Source organism: Ambystoma mexicanum, chromosome 14, assembly GCF_040938575.1.
Source record: "Ambystoma mexicanum isolate Mex_15411 chromosome 14, UKY_AmexF1_1, whole genome shotgun sequence".
NCBI classification, from domain to species: domain Eukaryota; kingdom Metazoa; phylum Chordata; class Amphibia; order Caudata; family Ambystomatidae; genus Ambystoma; species Ambystoma mexicanum.
Window position 1 is genome coordinate 154,042,020 of NC_090940.1, and position 23,867 is coordinate 154,065,886.

Here is a 23,867-nt window from a genome sequence, read left to right on the forward strand (position 1 = left end):
CATTGAAGAGAGTGCACAAGCATTTTCACAAACTCAGCCACTCTATCCGGGAGGTAAGATCCTCATTCGAAACACAGAAAGAAAGTGGAAAGAGCCTCGGTTTTGTGACCCGTTTGAAGTCATCTTCGCAATATCCTCAGCAGTGAAAATAAAGGAACGTCTGCATTGATTCATCACACCGATGTTTGATGAGATACCAGCAGCATTTTGGAAAGAGGAGGATTGACTTGATGGGAAATATAACTCAATTTACATTAACATTTTGTTCTATAATAAGGTGTTACAGGAAACCCACAGAAGATGGATGTTGAACAGGGAAAAAGCAAAGGGGCTGGGTTTGATGAGAAGAATGGGGCAAAATTAAAAAGTATTATATTGTTCTGCATCTTTGTTTTCTGTCTTCTTCTTCTCTTCCGGTATAAAGCACATAAAGATAAACTGAGCCCATCGGCTGCTGGTGAGAGGGAAACACGCACTAAGAGACGTCTGGCTACCACACTGGAATTATTAAACACTGTCGGGGAAGGTGTAGATCTGGCCCCAGAAAATATATGGCATGGGGAAATTAAGAAAGTGGGACGGCGGGCACCAATGATGCCTGCTTCGTTCGCTCACTAATTCCACACCTCACAGGAACGCCAAAGCAGTTCTTGCCACAAGAGATGAGAGAGGAAGAGGGAGGGTGTTTGCTACATCTGGCCTTGTAACTAAAGTGGATTGATGAGGGGGAAGAGGTGTACGGGGGCAACTTTATATAACTAGAATTCATGGCCCAGGAGGATGAAAATAAGCACATGGTTCTGCAATATGTAACACAGGGGGCCCAAAAGGAAAAACAGGTGCCCGCTGTTCATAAAAGAATATATTGTAAAACCTCCACAAGGAATGATGTGCCATGGTGCCACACCTGGCCCTTGATGCAAATCCAGGGTTCGGTGTTACAGAGTGGGAAATGGGAAAGCGGCAGGGCACAGTGCTGTGCAGAAGGGTTGGTGGGCTTTGAAAAAAAGTTGTTTAAGAAAATAAATGCTAGATTCAAGAACATTTGGAACAGTTATATACATGCTTTAAAGTGGATAAACGAAAACATACGTCCAGAAACATAATGCCACACTATTTTCTATGTTTTAGAGCCAACAGAACAATAATGCTAGTAGATAAATGTCGGCTGCAGGAGGACGATGGACATCGCAACGTTGTCGAAGGTGACCGCTGCTGTGATGGACACTTGGTGGGTGTGCAGAGCAAGATCATACGCCCAACTACCACCAGTTGGGAAGGGAATTTGTGCACTGGTGACTCTTCAATAGCCGACATTAGTGGTGCCCCGTGCAGACTTGATACCGCTCAATGGGCTGTCCACAGCTAAGGAGAAAACAGCAGCAGAAAAACAAACAAACCAACATAAGGTAACAAGGAAGAAAAGGTCCACTAGTAACTATATCACGGCAGAGTCCATAAAGAGCTTAGGGGACATTCCATCTCATTGGAAACTGTTCAGCTCAGCATCTTAGACTCTCAATACAAACAAAAGATAGAACTCACAGAACTGATCCCTTTTTCCTTTATCTTCGGAGTTCGTTTCTGTAGTATTGAAGTTGTGGTATGCCTCCCAGAAGGCGCTGAAGAGACCAGGAAAATGGGCTCTAAGCGCCTCGTGGGCGACACCCTCGGGAAACCCTCCGTGGAATAAAACCTGATGTGCTTGGATTCCAAAGTATGTGCAGGTCTGGTGCTGTTCTAAGTACAGAGTCCTTTGTACTGTTGGCCGAACTGTCCAGCTGAAGTAGAAGGGAAACACGGCTCCGTGTAGCCGAGTCTCGTGAAGGAAGGTCCGGAACAGGAAAATCTTCTTGAGTTTACTTTATGGAATCCGGGGGCAAGGAAAAGTAAACAAGACGCTCAACGGGGCAGGACGGCACCCGGATAAAGGTGTAAAGGAGCAAGGAGGTACAGCGATGCTGAAGCACAAATAGGAGGGGGAGGGGAGGATACGGCAAGGAAGTACAGCCGTGGGAAGGGAAAGGAAAAGGAGGAAAATAACGAAGAGGGTAGGGAAGGAAGACCGTAGTCAGAAAGGCGGAAAGGATCGAAAGGCAGGAGCATGAGCTGCTATGAAGCTGCACAGGATGTGGAGCGAGTAGCGACGCCCCTACCTGGGTCTCAACGAGACTGATATAGCGTTTGGCTTGAGGAGGTCGCCATTTTGGAATAAGCTAGACCTGCCCGGAGCACTAGGAAAAACAGAACCAAATAGCCGCCATCTTGGTTTCTGTTGAAGGTAGCGAGGATGGTGTAATTTCCATATTTTCCAGTATGAACGCTGGGATTTCCTAACACAGCATCTGTTTTATTTACTGCAGCCAATGCAAGATCACCCACTACAAACTGCTCCAACTGGCAAATTCAACTGAAAAGGGACTCAACGTGATGCGCGAAGAACTACACGCACTACGGTTGATGATGCTCCAAAACTGTTTAGTTCTCAATCTTATGATGGCAATGGAGGGAGGGGTGTGTCATAAGGTAGGCAGCTCATGCTGTACCTCAATTTCCACCAATGAAGCTACAAATGGAACAATCACAGAGGCGGTAGAGGAAATAAGAACAACATACAAGAGAATGACGAAAGAGGAGCCAAGACATTTCATCAGCATCCTGGTTGGATTCATTGTTTACCTGGGCACCTCAACTTGCTTGTGGCTATGTTTAAGACAACTGTCCCTCTGCTAGTCGCGATCCTCATCGTCACCTGCATCGGTCATCTGATCATCCAGTGGTGTAAATGACACCAGCACAAGAAAGGATATGCAATGTCAATGCAAAAAATGCAGGTCAAGGAGGTATTAGGTGAGCAACACCCCAGTGTGAATGAGAGAGAGTGAAGAAGAGATAATATTTTCAGCACCACCACCAGACCTAGAGAATTAGCATGCATTATGGGGGGAATGGTCAACAGACGGAATAAAAATATAAATTTTTGGGGAATACTTGGACAGGTACGAGGAAGAGGGGGGCATGACCAGGGTAACAAGGATGTGGGTGCGTAAAGAAAAGGAAATGAAAGGGGCAGAAGTATCAATCGAAAGATAGATCGAAGAGGGGAATGTGTTAAAGGTAGTAATTCAGGCCTGTTAGAGAACGCACCTACCAACTGCGGGAGTAAAGAAGATGCACAGTGGGGGTGGCCACATGGGGAATAACACAGATACTCTGAGCCACAGACACACTGTATAAAGGACTTCACCAGGAATGGTATGGGGTAACGATACACTGGATGCAAACTTGGTCCAACACATTGCTCTATGATTAGCTAAAGGAGGGGAGGGACAAATATTGCACAATCACAAATACGAATAGTGGGAAATCCCTCGGAGTGGGCTGGGTCTGGGAACTTTTCTATTTAAAACACATGACCACAACGACAGGGATGTGCAAAGGGGGAGCAGGCTCAATTTACTCATCATATGGGAATCCAGACAACCAGAACTGGGTGATGTAGCTGTAGGGTGGTCAGCCAAACAAGCCGCCTTGCACGGTAGGTGGAGGGTGGCTCAGTACCAGTGTGCCGGTCACATGACCTCTGATGCCCCTCGGCAGGCGGCAGTAGGAAGGGAACACTGCATGGAGTGGCATTCCTGGGAAGACCAATCAGATCGTAAGTTCCTAAACTCTGATGAGGTGGCCAGCCCTCAAAGTATCTACTACAGAGTCTGTGAAGGTCATTGGCCCTCATTCCAACCCAGGCGTTAAGGGTTTAACGGCGCCGTCGGCACCGTTAACCCTTAACGCCTGATTTCCACCTTAACGCCTGCTTTTAGCAGGCGTTAAGTACCAAGGCGCTAAGCATCCTTGGCGCTAATTACAGCACCGTAATTTATGGTGCCGTAATTAGCGCCTTCCCCACTCCCATTATGCCCTATGGGGCAAAAATGGGAATGGGGAAGGCTAAATGGGGATTGGGGATTTACCGCCCCACTCACCTTGGAATGGGGCGGTAAATCCGCCATCCACCATGGTGTAAACAGAGTTTACCCCATGGTGGTAAAGTAGGGAACTTACCACCTGGGTTGGAATGAGGGCCATTATCTAACAGGTATCATGTGAATGTCCACTTTCCCACCAGCTGCGGGGTGTCTTGTGTCGCGTTCTCAATGGTGCTGACCAATGGCAGTGTATGAAAGTTCTGGCGGTCAGCACAAATGTTGCTTCATTAATAACAAGATGTTCCGGGGTGGGTTGTGAATAAAATGTGGTACCACATGGGGAGGTGAGGTGATGGGAAACTATTGAACTGATTTCTCTAATGACGCTTTCACTTATTAATGTAACTATCAAGGAGGAGGCGATTGCAAGCTAAACAAATCCCTGGGAAGCACAGAAAAAAACGAATCTTCCAACTTGCAAGTGTTTCTCCTGATTTCTGACTATTGTATTTCTTGTTATAAAACTACTGTTCATAGTCCATTCAGATGTCAGCCTCTCGATCGGCGCGAATCCAATGTTCTGCTTGATCTGTGCTCCCCCAGCTGTAATAAACAGCGTTGCTTCTTGCCCAGTTTGTGCTCCATTTTTGAGCATGTGGTTTTCATTATGCACTAATTAGCGAACCCCTGACTACAGATATATGATCATTACGGTTGCATTGGCCCTTAGTTATGAGTTAATTTTTCATTCTATATTATTTGACAATAGTTGTTGAGCCCATTAGACTCATTCTGCATTGATTCACTATTCATTACTAAGTACATTTCAGCCTCCACCTTTCTTACCAAGATGGCGGCTGGGCAGAGCCATGATTCTAGAGACACGAACTGTCTAGCCTTTTAATTGCACACTTTGGATTACCTGAGGCACCATCTTAATGTTCGCAGAGACACTTAGTGGCTCATTCCGAGTTTGGCGGTAGTTTGGTGGAATTACCACTGAACTACAACCAAATGGAATATCTGTTACTGCTACTTGGTCCCATGGGTTTACCACAGGATTACAAGTGGTGTAGGCAGTGTAATTCCCCATTTTGTGGAGTCCCAAGGACTCCTTGGGGAGTTTGCTTGAATTACCACCTGCAGTAATTCCACCGGTAGTAATTCTGCCACTTTTTTAGCGGTAAAGTGGAAGATGTACCTCCAGCATGATGCTGGAAGTAAATCTTCTGCTTCAAGGCCAAACTCTGGATTTGGCAAAATTGTGAAAGTGGCGGTAATTCCATTACCACCACTTTGTTACTGATCCGCAAAACTTGGAATGAGCCCCTTAGTGTTAGTTGCAGTCCATGAGAAACTCCTGCCTGTACACAGGTAAGAATTGACATTTTTGGTCCAACTTTGACTCATAAATTGTTGTGTATTTCATGCATTAAATAAGTCAGTGTATTATTCCTAATTGTGAATCCCATTAGAAGATCAGATTGGTGAGATTGTTTCAGGAAGACAAGTTAAATGGGACAATAACTGGTAAAACTCTTTGGATACAATTTAATATGGAGTAACTTTCAATAATCTATGAAATTCGTACATAATGAAACTAGTCAGGTCTCATTTCAGTGTGCTGTGTTCTGGCCCTAAAAGCCGTGTCTCAGGGCTGCCAGCTCGGACTGCTGAAAAAAGAAAGAAAACAAAGGCATTACGTTTCCTTTTTAGCTATGCAAATTGGTATGTGCACTTAGCACTGTGTATACATATTCAAAGAGTCCACTGTGTTTATGTGCAATACCTAGAGATATTTTAAGACAACATTCTCTATATTTCATTGTAGGTCTCCCTCTGAAATATAACACATAATTGAGAACCATTGTTTCACCCTGAGGAAGGCTTAGCCACAAAATCAATTGGCCGGAGAGGCCAACATTTAAGTTGACTGTTTGAATCTCATGAATGTTTGTCAATTTAGCAGATTAATGCAACACTGCAAAAAGAGAGCATATATGAACAGTCACATTATTTTATGGATACACAAATCCTGAGTTAATTAAACCATGGTGTAAAATTATGTTTTTGGATTTGTCTGTTTATGTATATAAGTGTGCTCTAAAGGAATTTGCTTTTGTTGGTTAGATTTTACCCACCTGTTACTCAGTCAATCAACATATAGGTTGCCTTCTCTTCAATCTCTTCAATCGGACCAGGTTACATAATGTACTTCCTCTGTTGACAAGCATGGTTTTATCAAATTAATTGAACAATATTAAATTGGGGTCCTTGCCAAGCACTACACTGACACTGGTGTATGAACAGGAAACATCTTTACTGAGTTCCAGCTCGAGGTGCAAGGCATAGGAATACATTTAGGGCACACCAGGTAAGTTACATGGATAGACATACACCAGCATCCTTTCTCAGTCAACCCATCTTCTCAACTGACATTCACACAACCATTCAACATAATATTCTCACACACAGCAGTCCATGTCAGTAACTCCTAGCATTCCATGCATACAGGGCAGGGTGCAGGTAAAGACATGACACAACAAACAGCTTAAGCAATGCTGCAGGGAAAACAGGGTTGCTGAGAAGTCAGTCAATAACTAAAAATCTCTGTTGTAGAGCTTCCGATTGTCATCCATTTTTAACAAATACTGGTTTAAAAGTGGCAATCACTTCTGATGAATCATACTGCCAACAAACATGCAATGGATGCAAAAACAGACACTACCATGCATGTGCACATTTGCCACTGAATAAGGAACATGAGAGAAGGAACAAAAGGCCTCATACAGCAAAATGAGAAGATTGTAATTGACTAAGGAGTTGAAGAGATTTGAAGGGCTTATCAAATTTTGCCACACTGGGAAATATAGAGATATCCTACAATATGTGTCTGAAATATTGTCCCAAAATATTGCATTTCAGTATTGATGGGATGGGGGCATGGACATGCTTAGCAGTATTGTTCCACAATAAAATGTGAGTAGGGAACAGGCCATAACTGGTGCTGGTATAATGGGAAAGTAAATTAGCGGTGAATTCCATTGTTGATTGCCCTTCACAAAAAGAAAGCAAGAGTTGCAAGCAAGCCAATTTAGGAAGAAATGCATTTTTAAATTGTACAGGACCTTGTATTATTTGTCATGACATTGGCGATCCATGGCAGTAAAACCAGTTATATACACCTTTTGCTTAACTACTGCCCAACAACCATAGCCCTCTTCTAATCTCAGTCTGTTTGTATGCATGCGCCTTCTTGGTACCTTGTAATCAGATACCACAACCTATACTTTGGTATCAGTACCTTCCTTGTTGCTTCCAATCAGTCTCCTTTATCCAATCTTCAGCACAATTCCATTCTGTGAGGCTGGTAATGTTAGGTGGCTATGCTGTGGTGCGAATGATGGATGTTGCAGTGATAATAGTTCTTTTGCTCTACAATTCCGTTTGTGGGTCTAATAAGAGAATAATCCGTAATACTCTGTCAAACTATCTGCCAGTCTCTTCTGCAGTTTCCGATTATACCTTTCATCTGAGTTCACACTTCAACTATGCCAGGTTCTGATGAATGCCATACTCCATAAAGCATCAGGTTCTTCAGAGATGCTCAGTGCTACAATTCAACAGATGAACTTTTTCTTCTTGTCTCAAATCAAGGTTTCCACTTAGGGATCTCGTGCTTGGGTTTCCCTCAGATCTCTTGGCCATGTTTAGACATAGCAAGGGTCTTTGCCGTAACTGAAGAAATATTCTCAAAGCATTTTAGCGTTCTGTGGTAGACTTTGCGGCTGTTGTAGCAGTTCACACAGCAACAGGTTGAAGAAGTTTCTGTTTGTCATTGTTCGTAGGGTTCGGATGTCCATGCCTGCTCACTTTAAGGGGTCACAGATAAGCATCTCAGGGTCGAAGATGTGAAGAACTTGCTTGTAACCTGGCTGGTCCTGTTGAGTCAAGGAAAAAAGCACCTTACTGGGCCACCCTCTGGTCTCTGGAAAGCTAATATGCACTCACACTGGTACAGTTTTGCCTCAGAAGAGTCCGGGAAGGATTCAACCCAACTGAGCTTCCTCGTGATTTATCTTGGGTCACCAATTTCTGCTTCTCTTATAGGGCTCACTGCCATTTGGAATATTGGTATTCAGATATTTGCATATTGGGTTATCTAGTACTATTAAGTTCCACATGTGTGCCAGGAAACAGAGTTTTTGCATTTTTTGTAATTAATTGATTTTTTTATTACCACTTATTCCCGGAGACTCTAAACGCAGAACTGGGATTCAAACCTGTGCTGTCTTGCCTGCAAGACAAATGCGTTGCCCCAGACCTATCCTCCCGTTGCCTGTTTCTTGAAATATATCACAATACATATCTCTAACAATGACTAAAACAGGAAATGCACACGTGAATGTACACTTAACTTGGCTCTGGAGCAGAAAAGTGAGAAGCAGTGCTTCACACCGCTAGTACTTCATTACTGATATTGCATTCTGACCGGTGGATACAGCTCTGTGTAAAGGTGGTCTCCCCTTGAACTGTTGAAAACAAAATTTGCTTTTGCAAAGGCACATCTCTTCTTAGCTTCTGGAGTTGTAACGAAAATAGAGAAACATAATAAGGGCCTCTGTGTCGAGAGCATAACATTTGGGAGTCATATACCAAGAGAAGTAGAGAGGTCATTGACACTCTTACATATTGATCCTCACAAATATTGCCATAGCCCAATGTAGTAGATCAAAACAACATTCGAAGAAATAGAGGGAACATTTGAAAACATATCTAAACATTGGAGGAGTGCCTTGGCTAAAATGTAGGGGATGGCTCCTGTCTAGTAGGAAATACCTTACCATGTTAGCTAGCAGAGTGTATAGAAGGGGGTTTAATTGTTCCGGTGAATCAATATTTTGTTGCTGCTTGTGATGATTTCTTCTGGACCTTCAATGAAGCAGAGGATGTGTGGGCTTATTTAAGTTCTCAATCAGAAATGTCACCAAAGTCAGGCATTGAGAGTAGCACAGCTAGCCACTAGCGAGGACAGTACCTTCTTAGAACCACTCAGGCTCAACATTGTATTTTCTGCTCAGGAACCGCCTGGACTGGCCCTAATGAGGAAGTGGAATGACACTCCCTAGTGGTAGGATGTGTGTAACAATCTACCTATGCATTGCCACAAATGGTCCCACTGAAAGTTCACAAGTTTTTATTGAATTTTCAGCAGTGTTAGTATGGGAGTGGAACTCTCCCTCTGATCCTCCACCATAGCCAAGACTTCCCTAATCCCCAATGTGATTTCCAACTAGGGATTGGGAACTCCTACTATTTAAAACCTAGTGTCGCTATCTTTGAGGGCCTAAAGGCTGAATCCTTATCTGTCATCCTCCCTCTGGAAATTTCTAAGGGGTTCCCTAACTTTTCCCAGATGTCATATATTATTATGTGCGTGCTGGTAACAGACACCCATCCATGTCCATTATCTCACTCACTCACGTTCTTTCCTCTTCCTGATCTTATCACTTCTCTCTCCTGCTATTCTCAACCCCTCCACATTGTGCTGCTCTCACCCCTCCTTCTACCCTCTTTTCTGAACCCCTTTCCTACTCATATTGTACCCTGCTCACCCTACAGCAATATGGTGCCCTGCTCACTCTCTAGGGATATGGTACCCTGCTCACCTTCCTCTACTAACCTCAGTCTCTCTCGGCTCACTACACAACACAACACAATGTCTTATCTATGCCTCTATATCATAGTCTTACCACACTCTCTCTGCCTATCTCTTCTAACTACACTCCCCTTGCTTCACTTCATCCACACCTCTACTTGTGCTACCACCCTGCATTCTATTCACCCTCCCCCTACCATACACCCGCTCTCAACTTCACTCTCTCAAATTACCTATACACTTTTTCCTCCCTCTATCTTTCTTTCTCTCTCTGTCACTCATCTTTTTTACACCCCTTCACAGTACATGACACACAATTGGTACCACTCACTCTCACAAAGACCTCACCTTAATTCTGCTCCAACTCTGCAACCAACTCTTGAGCACTTGGCTCCACTGTCCGTTCTCCGCCTGATCTCTTGATCCACCTACACACCTCCTGACCACACCCCTTCAACGTACACGCTGCCTTTCATTCACTCCCCGTATATACCGTGCGTTTCTGATTCTAACCTCCCCATTGCAATGGTTCAAGCGCTCACCTGACTCTAGAGACCAATCCTGGCTGTCTTTCCCCCCGGGGCTGGGTTACACAGGTGAAAAGCTATTAAAAACTCCTCCTTTTCCAGCATGGTTTTGTTTGCAGTCTCTCCTGTTCCCCTGCAGCCAGGCTTTCCTGGGGATTTCTTCCCTGAGCTGGTGTGTTTTGTTTCAAATTCGGTTTTGGGGGGTGGGGGGAGGGGGGTTCTGTGCATCTCCTGTTCCCCTGCAGAGTCTTCTCACTCACAGTTCGTTTTCGAGTGTCCCACCATTTGTCTGTGGTCTGCCTGTGGTTGATAGCTCGGGTGCCTGGCGTCTCATCTTTGTTTGACAAGAGCACTTCAAGTCCATTCCCTGTCTGTTCTTCATTTCATTACCCCAGGTGTTCTTGGCGGCGCTCAGATGCACTCTGGAAGTTGTAGTCTTCAAAAACAAAAGAGAGAAAACTGGTTGTGTGACAGAGGGTGGTTCCATTATAAATCTACATGGCACATCATGGGGGTACAGGAACTGGGAACCCCCAGCTCACTCGGCCGACTCCTGGGTGGGCTCCCTTTTCCTCCCTGGCAGGTCATGACTCAGACCCTCTAACAATATCGACAGCACACATTGACAACCACTTCGCCCAGAGATGATGTGCTCTTGCACTGTGGATCGTATAGGGGAGTTCACAGAGATCAATAATACTTAGGGATTTGTGATGAATACAAATTTACACTTTAGATTTCAGTTACACAAGTTATACAAATGGATGCAATACATTCAGTCTGCATCACAGTGCTGTTTCAAAACAAGTGACTTTGTTACGTGGAAAAAGAGTATATCATAGATACTGGGATTAGAATGTAGAGAGATTAGGGGCAGTAACATTTTGCTGGCACAGTTATGAATCACTTGACAATAGTCCCCTTGTTCTCTTAATTTCTCCTCACTTCCTGGGTGACCCATGATCGTAGTATATGTTCCATCCAACAACATAACTCATTTCTAAAAACTACTCTGAGATGGCCGTGGAGCTGCACAATATGTGACCATACTGGCTTTAGCACATCATTACATACCTGTAAGTCTTGTTCCGTGTAATGTCCAAGAATACAGCCAGCATTCAGTGAAGCAGCTTAAACTAAGAAAGTTTGGTTTAGAACCGGCAATGATGCTCTTGAAGGTCACCACTCTTCTTTGGTAAAATGTCTCTTTGATCATGACCTGGCATCTGGTGATATAATTAGATGCTTGCAACATTTAAAGAGAGGTGTTGATTAAACTGTTTTCGTTTACAGGACTCCAGTATGCCATTAAACAGTATGAAGACTCCCAAACAGGAATGGGGCTTGACCAGATAAAGATACAAATTTGAATCACACGTGCATGAAAACCCCCTACTCCACCATTAATGGTGTGCGTAACATATATAATAACAGAGACTCCTGATGTGTTTGTGTTTTTACAGATTAAGGGTGTACACATGGCTTTTTGGGAACTGAGGGTCCAGGAGTCAATGTTGTTCAGAAAATAGTGGTCTGTATGTAATTGGTAAAATACAGCTTTGTGGCCTGAAGAAGGCTGCAAGTTGTCTGATACGGCTGAAACCGGTATATATGTTTTATACATAGGAGTACCCAATATGTTTATTGGAGGGTATTTGAATGTAATGAGGTTTTAATAGCCTTTTTTAAGATGGTCACTACAGGGCCAAGAGGTTGGTGTGAATAAAGAAAAGATCATCCAGGATACTGGAAAGCACCATGTTTTAAATGTTTAGTTACTGAAGACTGGATATGGAAACCTAAATATTGAGTCATAAGATTTAGATAACTACTTTCTAATGTAGTGACTGGCCAAACCCACTTAAAGTCTGTCTAGATAGGCAGCACATCATATGTTCTGTTCTGTTCTAGTGCCAGCTTCGCTACTAATGTCAACAGGGTCAGCTGGAGTATTTGTGATACGTTAACTGTGCCAAGACAAGTGCATAATTGTCAGTGGCAGGCCTTACCTTAGAAGACTTGTGTGGTTTTGGGTCAAAGAGGTAAGGCCTTTCTCCTCAGGTAGCCAAGCAGCCGTCTGTTAATATCACATAACAGCCAGGAGCTACCCTGAGAGGGCAAGTCTCAATTGTGGAGGAAAAACCACAGTAAGGGAAAACACCTCCAAGTTGAAGCAGTCTGGTAGCAGAAGGATGCTCTGGGAACTTCAGCAGCAGAGATGAAAAAGGAGTCCAGATGGGTTTATAATTGGAAGGACTCTGCCAGTAAACGAATTTTGCAGAACACGAGCCCAGATTGGACAACGAGGGAAAAGCAGAGGTAGGAAATAGGCGAGTGACCAGGAGCCAGGAAATTGCACAAGAGAAAACAGAAAAAAGGACAGAAACGAGCGCCGTAGCAATCGAAGTAGGGACGCGATTGCGACGCTGTGTTTATCGTCTATTCTTCCTTTTGTAAAAGGATCCAGAGTGTACTGCGCTATCTTGATGTTGTGACGTCATGGCGTGGCAACGTACGGGACATGGGCATCATCTTGGAATGGGCTGACGTCCCGTGTGCCTTCTCCATAGACACGTGTATGCTTGGATCTGCCAGGCCCTGGCGTGGCGGTGAAAAGATGTAACAATAATAGGTCTCTCTTTTGTATTGGTTTAAAATGAAGAAAAGCCAGACAAGTAAATTAAAAAATAACAGAAATGTATTATGCAATTTAAAAAAATATATAATTACTCAGTAATAATACACCTACCCATATAATAAATATGAATAAAGTCAAGCAAATAGTTAACAAAACTTAAGGTGTGATGAAGGTGAGATTGTTAATTTACAGAAGATTGTTTTAAGTGGTTTGACGAATCCCAGGATGTCGTCACTGCTTCCGAAGGCAGAGCCCCTTCACATGAGGCCAGGGTGGTGAGGCTGCTACCAGATAGACCCCCCCCCCCCGGGTGGTACTCAGGGGGTGGATCTCATGGGAGGGGAATCTCCCTTTGAGACCAGTGACGACCACATCAGGAGAACACAGTATTCCAACCAAACCTGTGACCCTAGACCCCTTTCCCACAGTTAACCCACTTTTACTTCACCTCATTCCTCTTCACTCCTACCCTCATACACTATGTACTTTTCTAAAGCAGTCCAAATAGATAGTACTGAGACGAGGAAGAGCCTTAGCAAGTTACCACATCAGCACTCACTTAGTACTGAGACAACGAGGAACTGCGGAGCAATACTGAATAATCATTGGAACCACTTTTTCCAGTCTAGTGGTTTGCTAACATTGATTGGAAGAAATAAGATAAAAACCAAAGAAGGACTTGACAGGTCGTCAAGCCCTCCCTGGAGGAACTGCGAGAGTCAGGTGAAACCCGACGTGCAGGCGGGTGCTGATCGGGACACCAAGAAGAGGGAGAGTCTGAGGCCGGTCCAGGACGTGGGGACTGCATGGCCCACAGACAGACTAAGTCTCGGGCGCCCCAGGGACCAAGAAAAGCGTGAGAGTCTTGGCCCACGCTGTCCCAGAAAGAAGGAAGACTGCTTAGCCACCAACAAGGAAAGCCCTGCAAACGAGCGCAGCTACCTCAAGGGAGCTGACAACTACGCAAGGCACACCACAAGGTAAGCAGGTATCCAAGAAGGCCTTGAAGCCTCTAGGAGGTTGGGGGCACAAATCAGAATGATGGGAAAAGAGGGTCTTGGACCCTAATGCAGTGGGAGAAAAGCAAAGAAGTACATGGGGTTGTACCAAGGCTTGGCAGGAGAGTGAACCAAGCCCACAGAAAGGAAACCTGAGGTTGGAATTGCAAGTCTAGGACTTGCACCCAAATAAAGAGAACTGGAACTTGATGGACAGTTTATACAGTGCTTGGCAGGTTAGTGAACGAAGCCTGTATGACCAACTACAGCCTGAGGAGTGCATCCACGGTACTCTTCTTTGTTTCAGTAGCTGGTGAGAGGGAACCGGGTATGCTCACCAGGGTCAGGGACCCACTACAGCTTGGGAAGCATAAGGCTATTCTTCTTCCTCGCAGTACCCGGTGAGAGGGAACCAGGTCTGCCCACCAGGGTCAGGGACCCACTACAGCTTTGGAAGCATACACGCTATTCTTATTTGTCTCAGTACCTAGTGAGAGGGAACCAGATCTGCACACCGGGATCAGGGACCACTACAGCTTGGAGAGTGCATCCATGCTGTTCTTCTTCAGTGCAGTATACAGCGAGAGGGAACCAGTGCTGTCAACCAGGGTCTGGGACCCCAAGGAGCTATGTTGTAAGTCTGAGGAAGGCTAGAGGAAGGAAGAGATTCCCCCCAACAGCCAAGGATTGGCTGAAACCACATTGGGAAAAATCTTACCAAGACAAGAACTGCTTTTTGTCCAGAGGAAGGGAATTAGACATGTTCTAGCAAAAGGCCTATAGTGAATCCTGAACGTAAGCCTGGTGGAAGACCAGAGAGAAACCTGAAGCTGAGGTTTAGTGAAAGGCCTACTATGAAAACCGAACCAGGATTTGTCAGAAGATCTGATGAAAAACCAACAACCAGGGTGTCGGAAAATGCTTATTGTGAATCCTGAACCCAAGGTCTGGGAAAAGACCTGAAGAGAAACCTGAAAGGATGGCTGAGCACTGTAATGCAAGAGACAATGGGGAATGTGTGTAGTCCACTGTACCTTTGATGGTGGGAACGCAAGCATGAGGGGATCCGGGTTGGCACGATGGGAAACGTCCAAAAAGACTGTATCCATTTGTAGGAATGGTACAAAAGACCAAAAAAAGGCCTGTACCATTTGTATGAATGGGAAAATATCGAACACGAGGAGCGGGGGTTGCGGGGCGTGTCCCCCGATCCCCATGTTCGTCATTTTCAGATGTGTGGGTTGCAGGGGTGTCCCCCGTATACGGGACACCCTCTATGTAAAAACAAAAGTAAAAAAACAAAAATAACAAAAAAAAAAAGGAAAGGATCCTTCGGCACTGGTTCCCAAGCACGTAAGGTGTGCTGCCAAAAGCAAAAGGTAAGTAAAGGGGGTGAGGGTATTTGTGGGGTATGTTTGGGGAGGCATTTGCTTTGGGTTGTTTGACCGTAACGGTCAAGTTTGCTATGGTATTTTCAGCCGCAAACATTTCCGTTATGGGCAAACAACCCAAATCCGCAGGATATCTATTGTGGTGAATGGCATGTTTTAGGAGGGCATCTATGACTTGCACAAACACAAGGGAAAATGTGGGCTGAAACAAACCATGCAACGTGCCAAATAAATCCTTGAATTTGCCAGTAGCACAAACATGTAGTATAAGCACCAATTTTAGTACAGGGTGTATTCTTGTGTGGGTGCTTCTGTAGCTTTGCAGGGCCTTCATTGACACCTGAAAGATATGCATTGTGCTGTCCCTGTCCAGGCAATGTAAGATGAACAAATGATGTCTATCATTGATCACATGGATGGTCAGCCCCTAGGAATGGGTTACCAACTTCTCACCATTTCCGTAACCTGGGACACCTCCCAAAAAATACGACTTCTGGAGAATAACGATCCTAACTCAAACGTCTTAATGCCGAACTTTTATTTACATATCAGCATTGTAGCACCACATACGTCGCCACCCACCCCTCCTGCTACACACTTCCCAAACACATGCAGTTTCCTGATTCTGTTAACAGTGCATTTGTTTTCCTGATTTAATCACATGAAATATTTACCACTACCACATCAATGCCAGAAAAGACCTAATCGGGCGCTGACCCTCAGATTAACACACGCAGTAACAGTAATTGTCACATGTGCAAATATTAGGTCTTTTACCACCCAACTCACAATGAGGCCTTTTGTGTTTTGCACCTTCCAGCCTTTGTAAGTCCTTGTTATGTCATTGTGTTTTAGACATATGGTTTTTAAATGTATCATTACATATTTACAATTTGTTGGTGTGTTTTATGATATTAAATACAATATTTAACCCATTTATGGAGTTATTAATGCAACTATTTACTATGTTATTTTAATGAATACATCTTAATTATTGTTTTGCACAAATGTGTGATTGATTCTATTTGAATATGTTAGTGATGTGTTTCAAATGTTAAATAAAAAATACTAAAACATAATAGTGGGGAGAAGAATGAGCCCTGCAGCACGGGAAGTGATAAGAACCACTGCCATAGCCAAAAATGACAATTTGATGGTGTAAATCCTCTATTTGAAAAATGCTCCCATTCACTCGACTTCAGCTTCGACAACCCAACTATCTTACTCAATCTTTCAAGAAGAGTCAGGTGGTCCAGGGTGTCCACGACTACCGAAACATCCTAGAGAGTACTTATCGTTGCTCTATGGGCCTGGATCTGTATTGCCATTGCACTATGGGCTGGTACTTTAGCACAAATCCAGAATCTGCAGTATGGTTGCTTTATATTAAAATTTAGGATGGGGGCATTTTGGAAATTAGCCAGTAATTGGCACTGACAGTGATATGCAAAGAAGATTTCTTCACAGCATGGGGTCTCAGTTTATGAGATTGTTCATAGAAGATGATATATGATATGATATGGCATTTGTAACGCGCCTATACACAAGTGTTTCAAGGCGCGACGAGGCAGGGAGGGGGGAAACAAGGGGAAGACAGACAGCGATCCTACTAGGCCAGGTGTCATTCAGATAGCGCAAGTGCAGGGGTAGGGGGAAAGGAAAAGTGCAAGGGGAAGGGGAGGGGGGAAGTGCAGTACAAGTAGAATAAAATAAATAAATAAATAGGGCCAGCTGGTGGCAAGTGCAAAGTAAGTGCAGACAAGTGCTGGGAAGGGGGGGCTGTAGGGATACAGAGACAGTCCCGCAGTGCAGAGGTTGCCAGGGAGGCAGTGCAAGTGGAGAGTGGCTGGGCCCAGGACCGAGGTCGGTGAGAGTGGCCCAGTTGCAGATTCAGTGCAGTTTCAGTGAAGGATTTAGCAGGGGAGAGGGAGAGAGAAAGCAGAGGCAAAGAGGAAGGTTTTGAGGTGCTTCCGGAACCGGAGATGGTTCTCCTCAAGTTTCATGGAGGCAGGAAGGCTATTCCAGAGGGAGGCCCCTGCCGCGGAGAGAGATCTACCCCCAGCTCGATGCTTCGAGAAGCGGCTAACCCTGAGGGAGTTGGAGACGGGTGAGCGAAGGGCTCGGGAAGGAAGATATTTAGGAAGAGAGAGTTGAAGGTATTTAGGCCCCAGAAGGCCTTGTGGACAATGCAGAAGGTTTTGAACTTAATCCTCGCAGCCACTGTGAGCCAGTGTAGAGATTTCAGTCCTGGAGAGATACGGTCCCTGGGCTTGAGGACAAGGACAAGTCTCGCAGTTCTGTTCTGGATGAGTTGCAGAGGGCGGAGAGTGGAAGCAGGCAGATTAAGATACAGGCTGTTACAGTAGTCCAGCTTCGAGAGAACCAGGGCTCGGGAGACAGTGAGATGCTGATAAATTCTAATTTTCCTGCAGATTATTTTATTAAATATGATGGACAAGGGATGTCTAATTTTTGTATTAAAGTGAATTTAAAGTTTTCGTCTTTACCTAGTGAGAGGAAGAAATTTAGACTGGCTGACTGATCCAGTAGACCGGGTACTATAACTACAATTGTTTAGTTCCCCCGGTTTACTAGTGATTTAGCTGGGGCCATATGCTTGACATGTGTAGCATAAGTGACTTGAGGACATACATTTTCATAAGCTGTTCCAAGCAAACTTTGGTATGGTGTGGATGTCAGATACATATATTACATATATTTTGCTTTGATGTTAACTATGATTTTTATATTGTAGAATTGGCTGGCACAGATCTTTACAAAATGGAAAACCCACTCCTCTCTGCGACAGATAGCCTATTTCCTGCATCGGCTGTTGGACAACATCCCCTGGCAAAGAACCTTAGCACAGCCACAGTGACGATGAAAGTGCCTTTGCAGCTGATGGATTTGCAGCGACACTCGACACATCTCCAAGCAGAATACCTGAAGAATGTAGCTTCAGATCTCAACTTCTCTAAGGATGTGGTGATGCAGCGTGGACTCCCAAGCCTTCCGTTTCAAGAGTGGGATGCCAGGGTCATATATGACGTTTCAGACCTTCTTCCAGGCTTTGGGAAGAAAGGACAATGTCTAAAAACGTCAGTTAAAACCGATCCTCCAAAACACAAGTTATGCCAATTAAAATATGCCATCCCTCAAAATACAAAAGTCCCAGTGAGACGCTCTCTAAATCTAGGGCAGGGCTTGTTTAAACCCAAAGTCAGTGAAATTCAGACTCCTGGAATGGCTTCATTCCCGTCAAGGAAATTTGTAACAGAGCCACCAGCGGCGGTTCCTGATTCCTCCAAAAATGAGAAGAGCACAACAGTTAACACCAACACCCAAGAAACATCAAAGCAGAATAGTTGGGAAGAAGCCGTGCTAAGGAAGCTAACCAAGAACACAGCGCAGTGGATTGTTAGTCATCAAGCAGGCCACAGCGTCGCCCGGGATCAACTACTTCTCCGCTACGGCTTCTCTAGCTCCATAAATCTCATTCCTGAAGATAGTATGAGGGAAGCTGATTTTATGACCTCTGAAGAACAGGAAGCGGCTGCAAGGAACCATGTACCAGAACCTATAAAGAAGAAGGAACCTGACATGCTCCTTCCTGTCTATTATAGGTAAGGAAATTATCAGGATTGGGTGGGTAGATGTGCACATGTACCTGAATATGGCATAAAATGATACTGAAAGTCCGTATAGTCCTTAGTAATAGTAGTAGTACAAAAATGTTTTAAGCACAACAAATCCCTAAAGGATCCAGTTTTTAGGCGCGCCACAAAAAATAAGTCCACATAATATCAATACAATAGACAGACAAAATACAATTCATGCAGACAAGACACATACATTTAAACATCATGAATATGTGCATCATAAAAAACAATCAAGGAACATGCAATGAAAAAGGTATTGTTGTAGAAGCCGCTTAAATAAATGCAGTGTGGAACAATCACTGATAGACTTTGGCAGGGCATTCCATAAGCGATAACCTAAAACCTGAAAGAAACTACCTCCAAAGAGGGATCGGTGAAATTTAGTGACAGAAATACAATTCTGAGAACTGGGCCTAAGAGCCCTATTGGGTATGCAGTGTTCTATAAGAGGTAACACATATTCAAGAACAAAGCCATTGAGAACTTTCCAAATAAGGAGCATTGCCCAAAACCTGAATTTGATCCTCGAATTGGTAGCCAACCTACCTTACACCTGGCCCGAGATATATTATCACATTTATTCAGGTGCATGATCACCCTAATTGCTCAATTCTGTACAACCTGTAGTTTAGATAGGAGTTTTTTTGGGGTAGTTAAATACAATGATATACAGTATTGGTCTCTGGATAAAACCACAGACTGTAACAAGGGTTCTGAGATGATTCTCACCTGACAAATTGCTACTGCTACTTAAAGTGTATGGGTGAAAATGGGAAGATTTCACTACCGCCTCCACCTGATTAGAGAATGATAAATGACTATCAAAAATGACACCTAAATTCCTTACTGTCGCCACAACAGTTGGAGTTGGGCCCAAATAGATAAGTCACTGAAAAGGAAAAGGCATACGAGGGAGACAGGCAACCAACATAACTTCTGTCTTTGCTCCATTTAAAAGTTATCTTGGATCCAGGGCTAGACTGTTCTAGGCAGGCCCCCACCTTTGGTGCCTCCTCAAAGTACCCATGAAGATCTACCAGAATCTGCATGTCATCAGCATAAATCTGACGACTCGCACCATAATCAGCCACCATTTGTCCCAAAGGACTCCTATAAATATTAAAAAGTAAAGGACAAAGTGAGGATCGCTGTGGAACACCACAGGTCATTTTGCTAGGAGTGGTAAAACTACCTAGGTTCATCCTCTGGCTTCTATCTTTCAAAAAACAGGAGAGTCAGATAATCTTGATTCAGCTATAATCGAAGCACGCAGAGTGATGATTCTGTTAGATAAAAGAAGCAACATTATCGCAGAGAGCTTCTCATTACCAGAAGTAGCTCGCCATTCTCAATACATTTTAAAAAGTTCTACTGAAATAGATTGAGCTAAGGAAATTCTATTAGCAAATTAGGACTTCTTTGCTGGCAATATTGTCTTTTTTTGTATTTAGATGTAATGTACTTCTATTTTATCAGATGGCAAAGAAGAAGCCCTCCAGTGATGCTACATGTCACCCTTGTCTAGGTCTGAAGAAAACCACATTTATTGGCATCATGCTAGAGGTAAATCCTCCACTACAATGCCAAAAATCAGTGGAAATACTGCAACTGAATTACTGCTTGCATTAATTTTGCCAAAATCCCTCTGGAGTCTAATAGACTCCAAACATGGCGACTAACACTTCCTTACCACCACTTGTAATCCCGTGGTAAACCCCCGGGACCAAGCAGTGGTAACAGTAACCGATTTTGGCAGTAATTTGGTGGAATTACCACCAAATTACCACCAAACTCAAAATGTGTACCAAAATCTGGATTTAAAATCCTCTATAATAATTATCTGAAGCTTATGACAAGTGAAAGTTTCACGCAATCTAATATTACAGTGGTTGAATTTTTTCATCCTACCCACTTTATAAGAAACAGGAATGAAAGCCTGATTTGACCAGAATACCTGTAAATTAACAGGACTATCAATTGTAATATTGAAACCCCATTCTAAATCTAAAAGGTGTGCTGCAGTAGTAGAGCCTGAAGTCCATCTTCTAAATCCTAATAAATCCAGTAGATGTAACAATAGTTAAATCTTTACTGTCCCTATGCAAATTGAAATCCCATAGAATGATATTTTTACCAGACAATAATTGTATTTCTTTACAAAGTTTTTAGAAGTGAAGCAAAATGCTGCAATGATTTTTGGTGGACGATAGAGAACTGTCGTTAACATGGAAAAGATATTACCTGAGTAGCCGGCAGGTAACATATCATTTAAAATTATTGGACAGTGCTGTATGAACCAGGTTTCGATAATGACCCATAAATCTAATTTTTCATCAACGAAAACATCATGTATAGGAAGTGCATTCTTTTACTGCGGATCTCACATTTAAAAGGCCCACAGTAGCTTTCAGTTGAGCATTTCTATTATGGTGTTGACTCTCTACTGCTGCTCTCTGCTTCAGGGCCACTAGTATCTACACTTCTCTCTGCCACGGACTCAACGCCCCTATGCACTGGCATTTTAACAGTTCACTCTGGATTACAGACCATCCTTTTCCATAACCCCCACTATTGAAAAACAGAGCATATCGCTGTGCTTTTTCTCAAATTGGGTGATCAGATCAATGTGCGTGCACTCTTGTTATCCTTTAAAACTTCATTGGGTTGACGATAGATGTTCGGGCTGTAGAAACAGAACAAAGGGAGAAAATACTTCTCAAAAGAACATTGTCCTTGCCTAATATTTCCACTGTACTTGATTGTGGGTCCTGTGCTGTTTCCAGTTTTCTATTGCTACCACGGACATTGATTTTAAAGTTTTGACAACACAATATTAATATATACAGGCACACACTTATAAGGGCCAAAACCCATAAGTCTCTGAAGCATGACTGTTGATCAAGGACCCAACAAACATTGTGACATGTATGCCTGGTACCCTCCCCAGGTTTCTTCTTACGCCAATATGTATAGTTCAGTTCGCTTGGCCGCCAGTTCCCATCATTACTTTAGGAGCAAATCAAACCCTAGTCTGCCAATTTTGCTATTTATGCTTGGGTGCTTTTCAGAAGGTAATCACCTGATACTCCACATGGTGACAAACATCACAAACACACTTGGCCCACAGAACAACTGCCTCATTATTCAATCCCTGGTTCCTCTTAACACCAACTATTGCAACAGCATGTACCCAGGGGCGCCCAAACAGGAAATCCCTAAATAAGTTCCTAAAGTGCTGCCAAATAGAGCAGCCTGGCTCATAGTAAGTCTAAACAACCTGACCACCTTATGGAGGCCCTCCATTCACTGTACTGGATGCTAAAGGAGCAACACACATATGTCAAATCTCTCTGTATAATCACCATATGGTCCGGCGATCCCAAATTCCTTCCAACATAGTTGAGTAAATACAACCCAAAAAGACAACTTCAGTCAGCTTCCTAAGGAAACCTAACAACCCCAGCATTTAGATACAAGAAGATGCAGGGGGAAAAGACTGTCGTCGTAGTCTCGGAACTCCCTCCAGCAAAACACGACCCTGTCCACCACAAGTTCAGAAAAACACACACCTCTGCCACCATGCATTTGGAAGCCGGTCACCCTAAGATTCCCTTTGCAGGGCTGCCCTTCAGGACCCACCTTCTCTCATGTATCAACTGCCAAGCACATTATACCAATGTTGCAAACTGGCACTTTTGTACCAGAGTCTGGCCACTCAGCGCTTACTCTTGTTGTTTGCAAAACTGTATTGCATTTGATATACCTTACCCCCTCTGTCAAAGGAATCCTTGAGCCCAGTCCTTTTGGTGAGATAATGTCAAACTTACCCTCAGCCACATTCCACCCTCAGTTCTCTAAAACATCTTGTATGTAAAGGTGCATGAAAAATAAACAAATACATAAATAACAAGAATTAACACCATTTTTTTTATTGCAATTTTAGCTGAAATAAATCAACTTTTTTTCAATTTATGAAAATACAGTTTTTAACATGAATAAATACAGTAGATATATAAAAGAAGAAATATTTACATTGAAAAAAAAGAAAATGTCATAGGCCCTCATTACGACCCTGGCGGAAAGTGACTGACCGGACCGCCACAGCGTAAATAGCGTTTCCGCCATTGCACGAAGGAGCAAAGTGCGGCCCATTCCGACCCATCGGGCACGAGCACCCCGGCATGGCGGAAGTGCAAAGTCCGCGATGGCGGAAATGACCCCAAAACGGCCCACACCGCCGCCGTACGGCGCCCTAGGTGCAATACCGCCACCCATCTTAGCGGACACCGCAGTGAGCGCCAACCGGAAAGTACGGTGACCGTAAATATACGGAAACGGAAGTAAAAACATGGGCCCGGAACGGGAAACATCCCGCCGTACACCTATAAAACCACAAAATCCACACAACCACTAAAAACACTACCCTGAGACACACCCCAACCCGTCATCCACCCTAGCGAAACCAAGAAAAATGGGAAAAGTAGCGAAGAAAGCGTGCGACCGCAAGCGGCAGGTCCACTTCTCCCGTGAGGAACTCACCGTGCTAACAGAGACCCTCCAGGAGAATGCTGCCGTCGTCTTCTCCACGCAAATGACCAGGACGGCACTTGCGAACAAGAAGGCCATATGGGCCCTGGTGGCACAGCGTGTAAGTGCGGTGGGGACCGCACCCCGCAACCCACAGCAATGCAGAAAGCGATGGGACGACCTGCGGATACGCGTCCGTAGCATACTTTCTGCCAACCGCAACATTGCCACAGCCACCGGGGGAGGTCCTGAATCACCCATCAAGTTGACCCCCTGGGAAGAAATCTGTGCCTCCACCATTGGAATGGAGAGCATAGAGGGAGTCGGAGGGATGGAGAAAGGAGTGCAGACATCCGAAGAATCAGGTAGGTGGCCCAAATAAAACAATGCCAAAACCACAATGTCCAATCATGTGAAGTACCATGTGTCCCCATAGTGCAACAGAAACACATGTCCAGGAGAACGTCCACACACATTGGCCTGATAGCGCACTTTAAAACTCACAATAAATACATAAATAATTAAAAACCCCTAAAACACCC

The 23,867-nt window shown here is 44.0% G+C and overlaps 1 protein-coding gene and 1 long non-coding RNA gene across 2 annotated transcripts in view; one reads left to right on the forward strand and one right to left on the reverse strand.

Moving 5' to 3' along the window:
- Positions 1-23,867, forward strand: part of HEATR4 (HEAT repeat containing 4) — a 597,929-nt gene that overhangs the window by 81,997 nt on the left and 492,065 nt on the right. Inside the window, exon 3 of the mRNA XM_069638774.1 lies at positions 17,895-18,762. Coding sequence (XP_069494875.1) covers positions 17,921-18,762 — 842 coding nt within the window. The 5' untranslated portion in view covers positions 17,895-17,920. The remainder of the gene's footprint in view (positions 1-17,894; positions 18,763-23,867) is intronic.
- The window catches only part of LOC138527529 (uncharacterized), a 44,809-nt gene continuing 26,404 nt past the window's right edge, over positions 5,463-23,867 (reverse strand). The window contains exon 2 of the long non-coding RNA XR_011283943.1: positions 5,463-5,599. This is a non-coding gene — a long non-coding RNA (uncharacterized lncRNA). The remainder of the gene's footprint in view (positions 5,600-23,867) is intronic.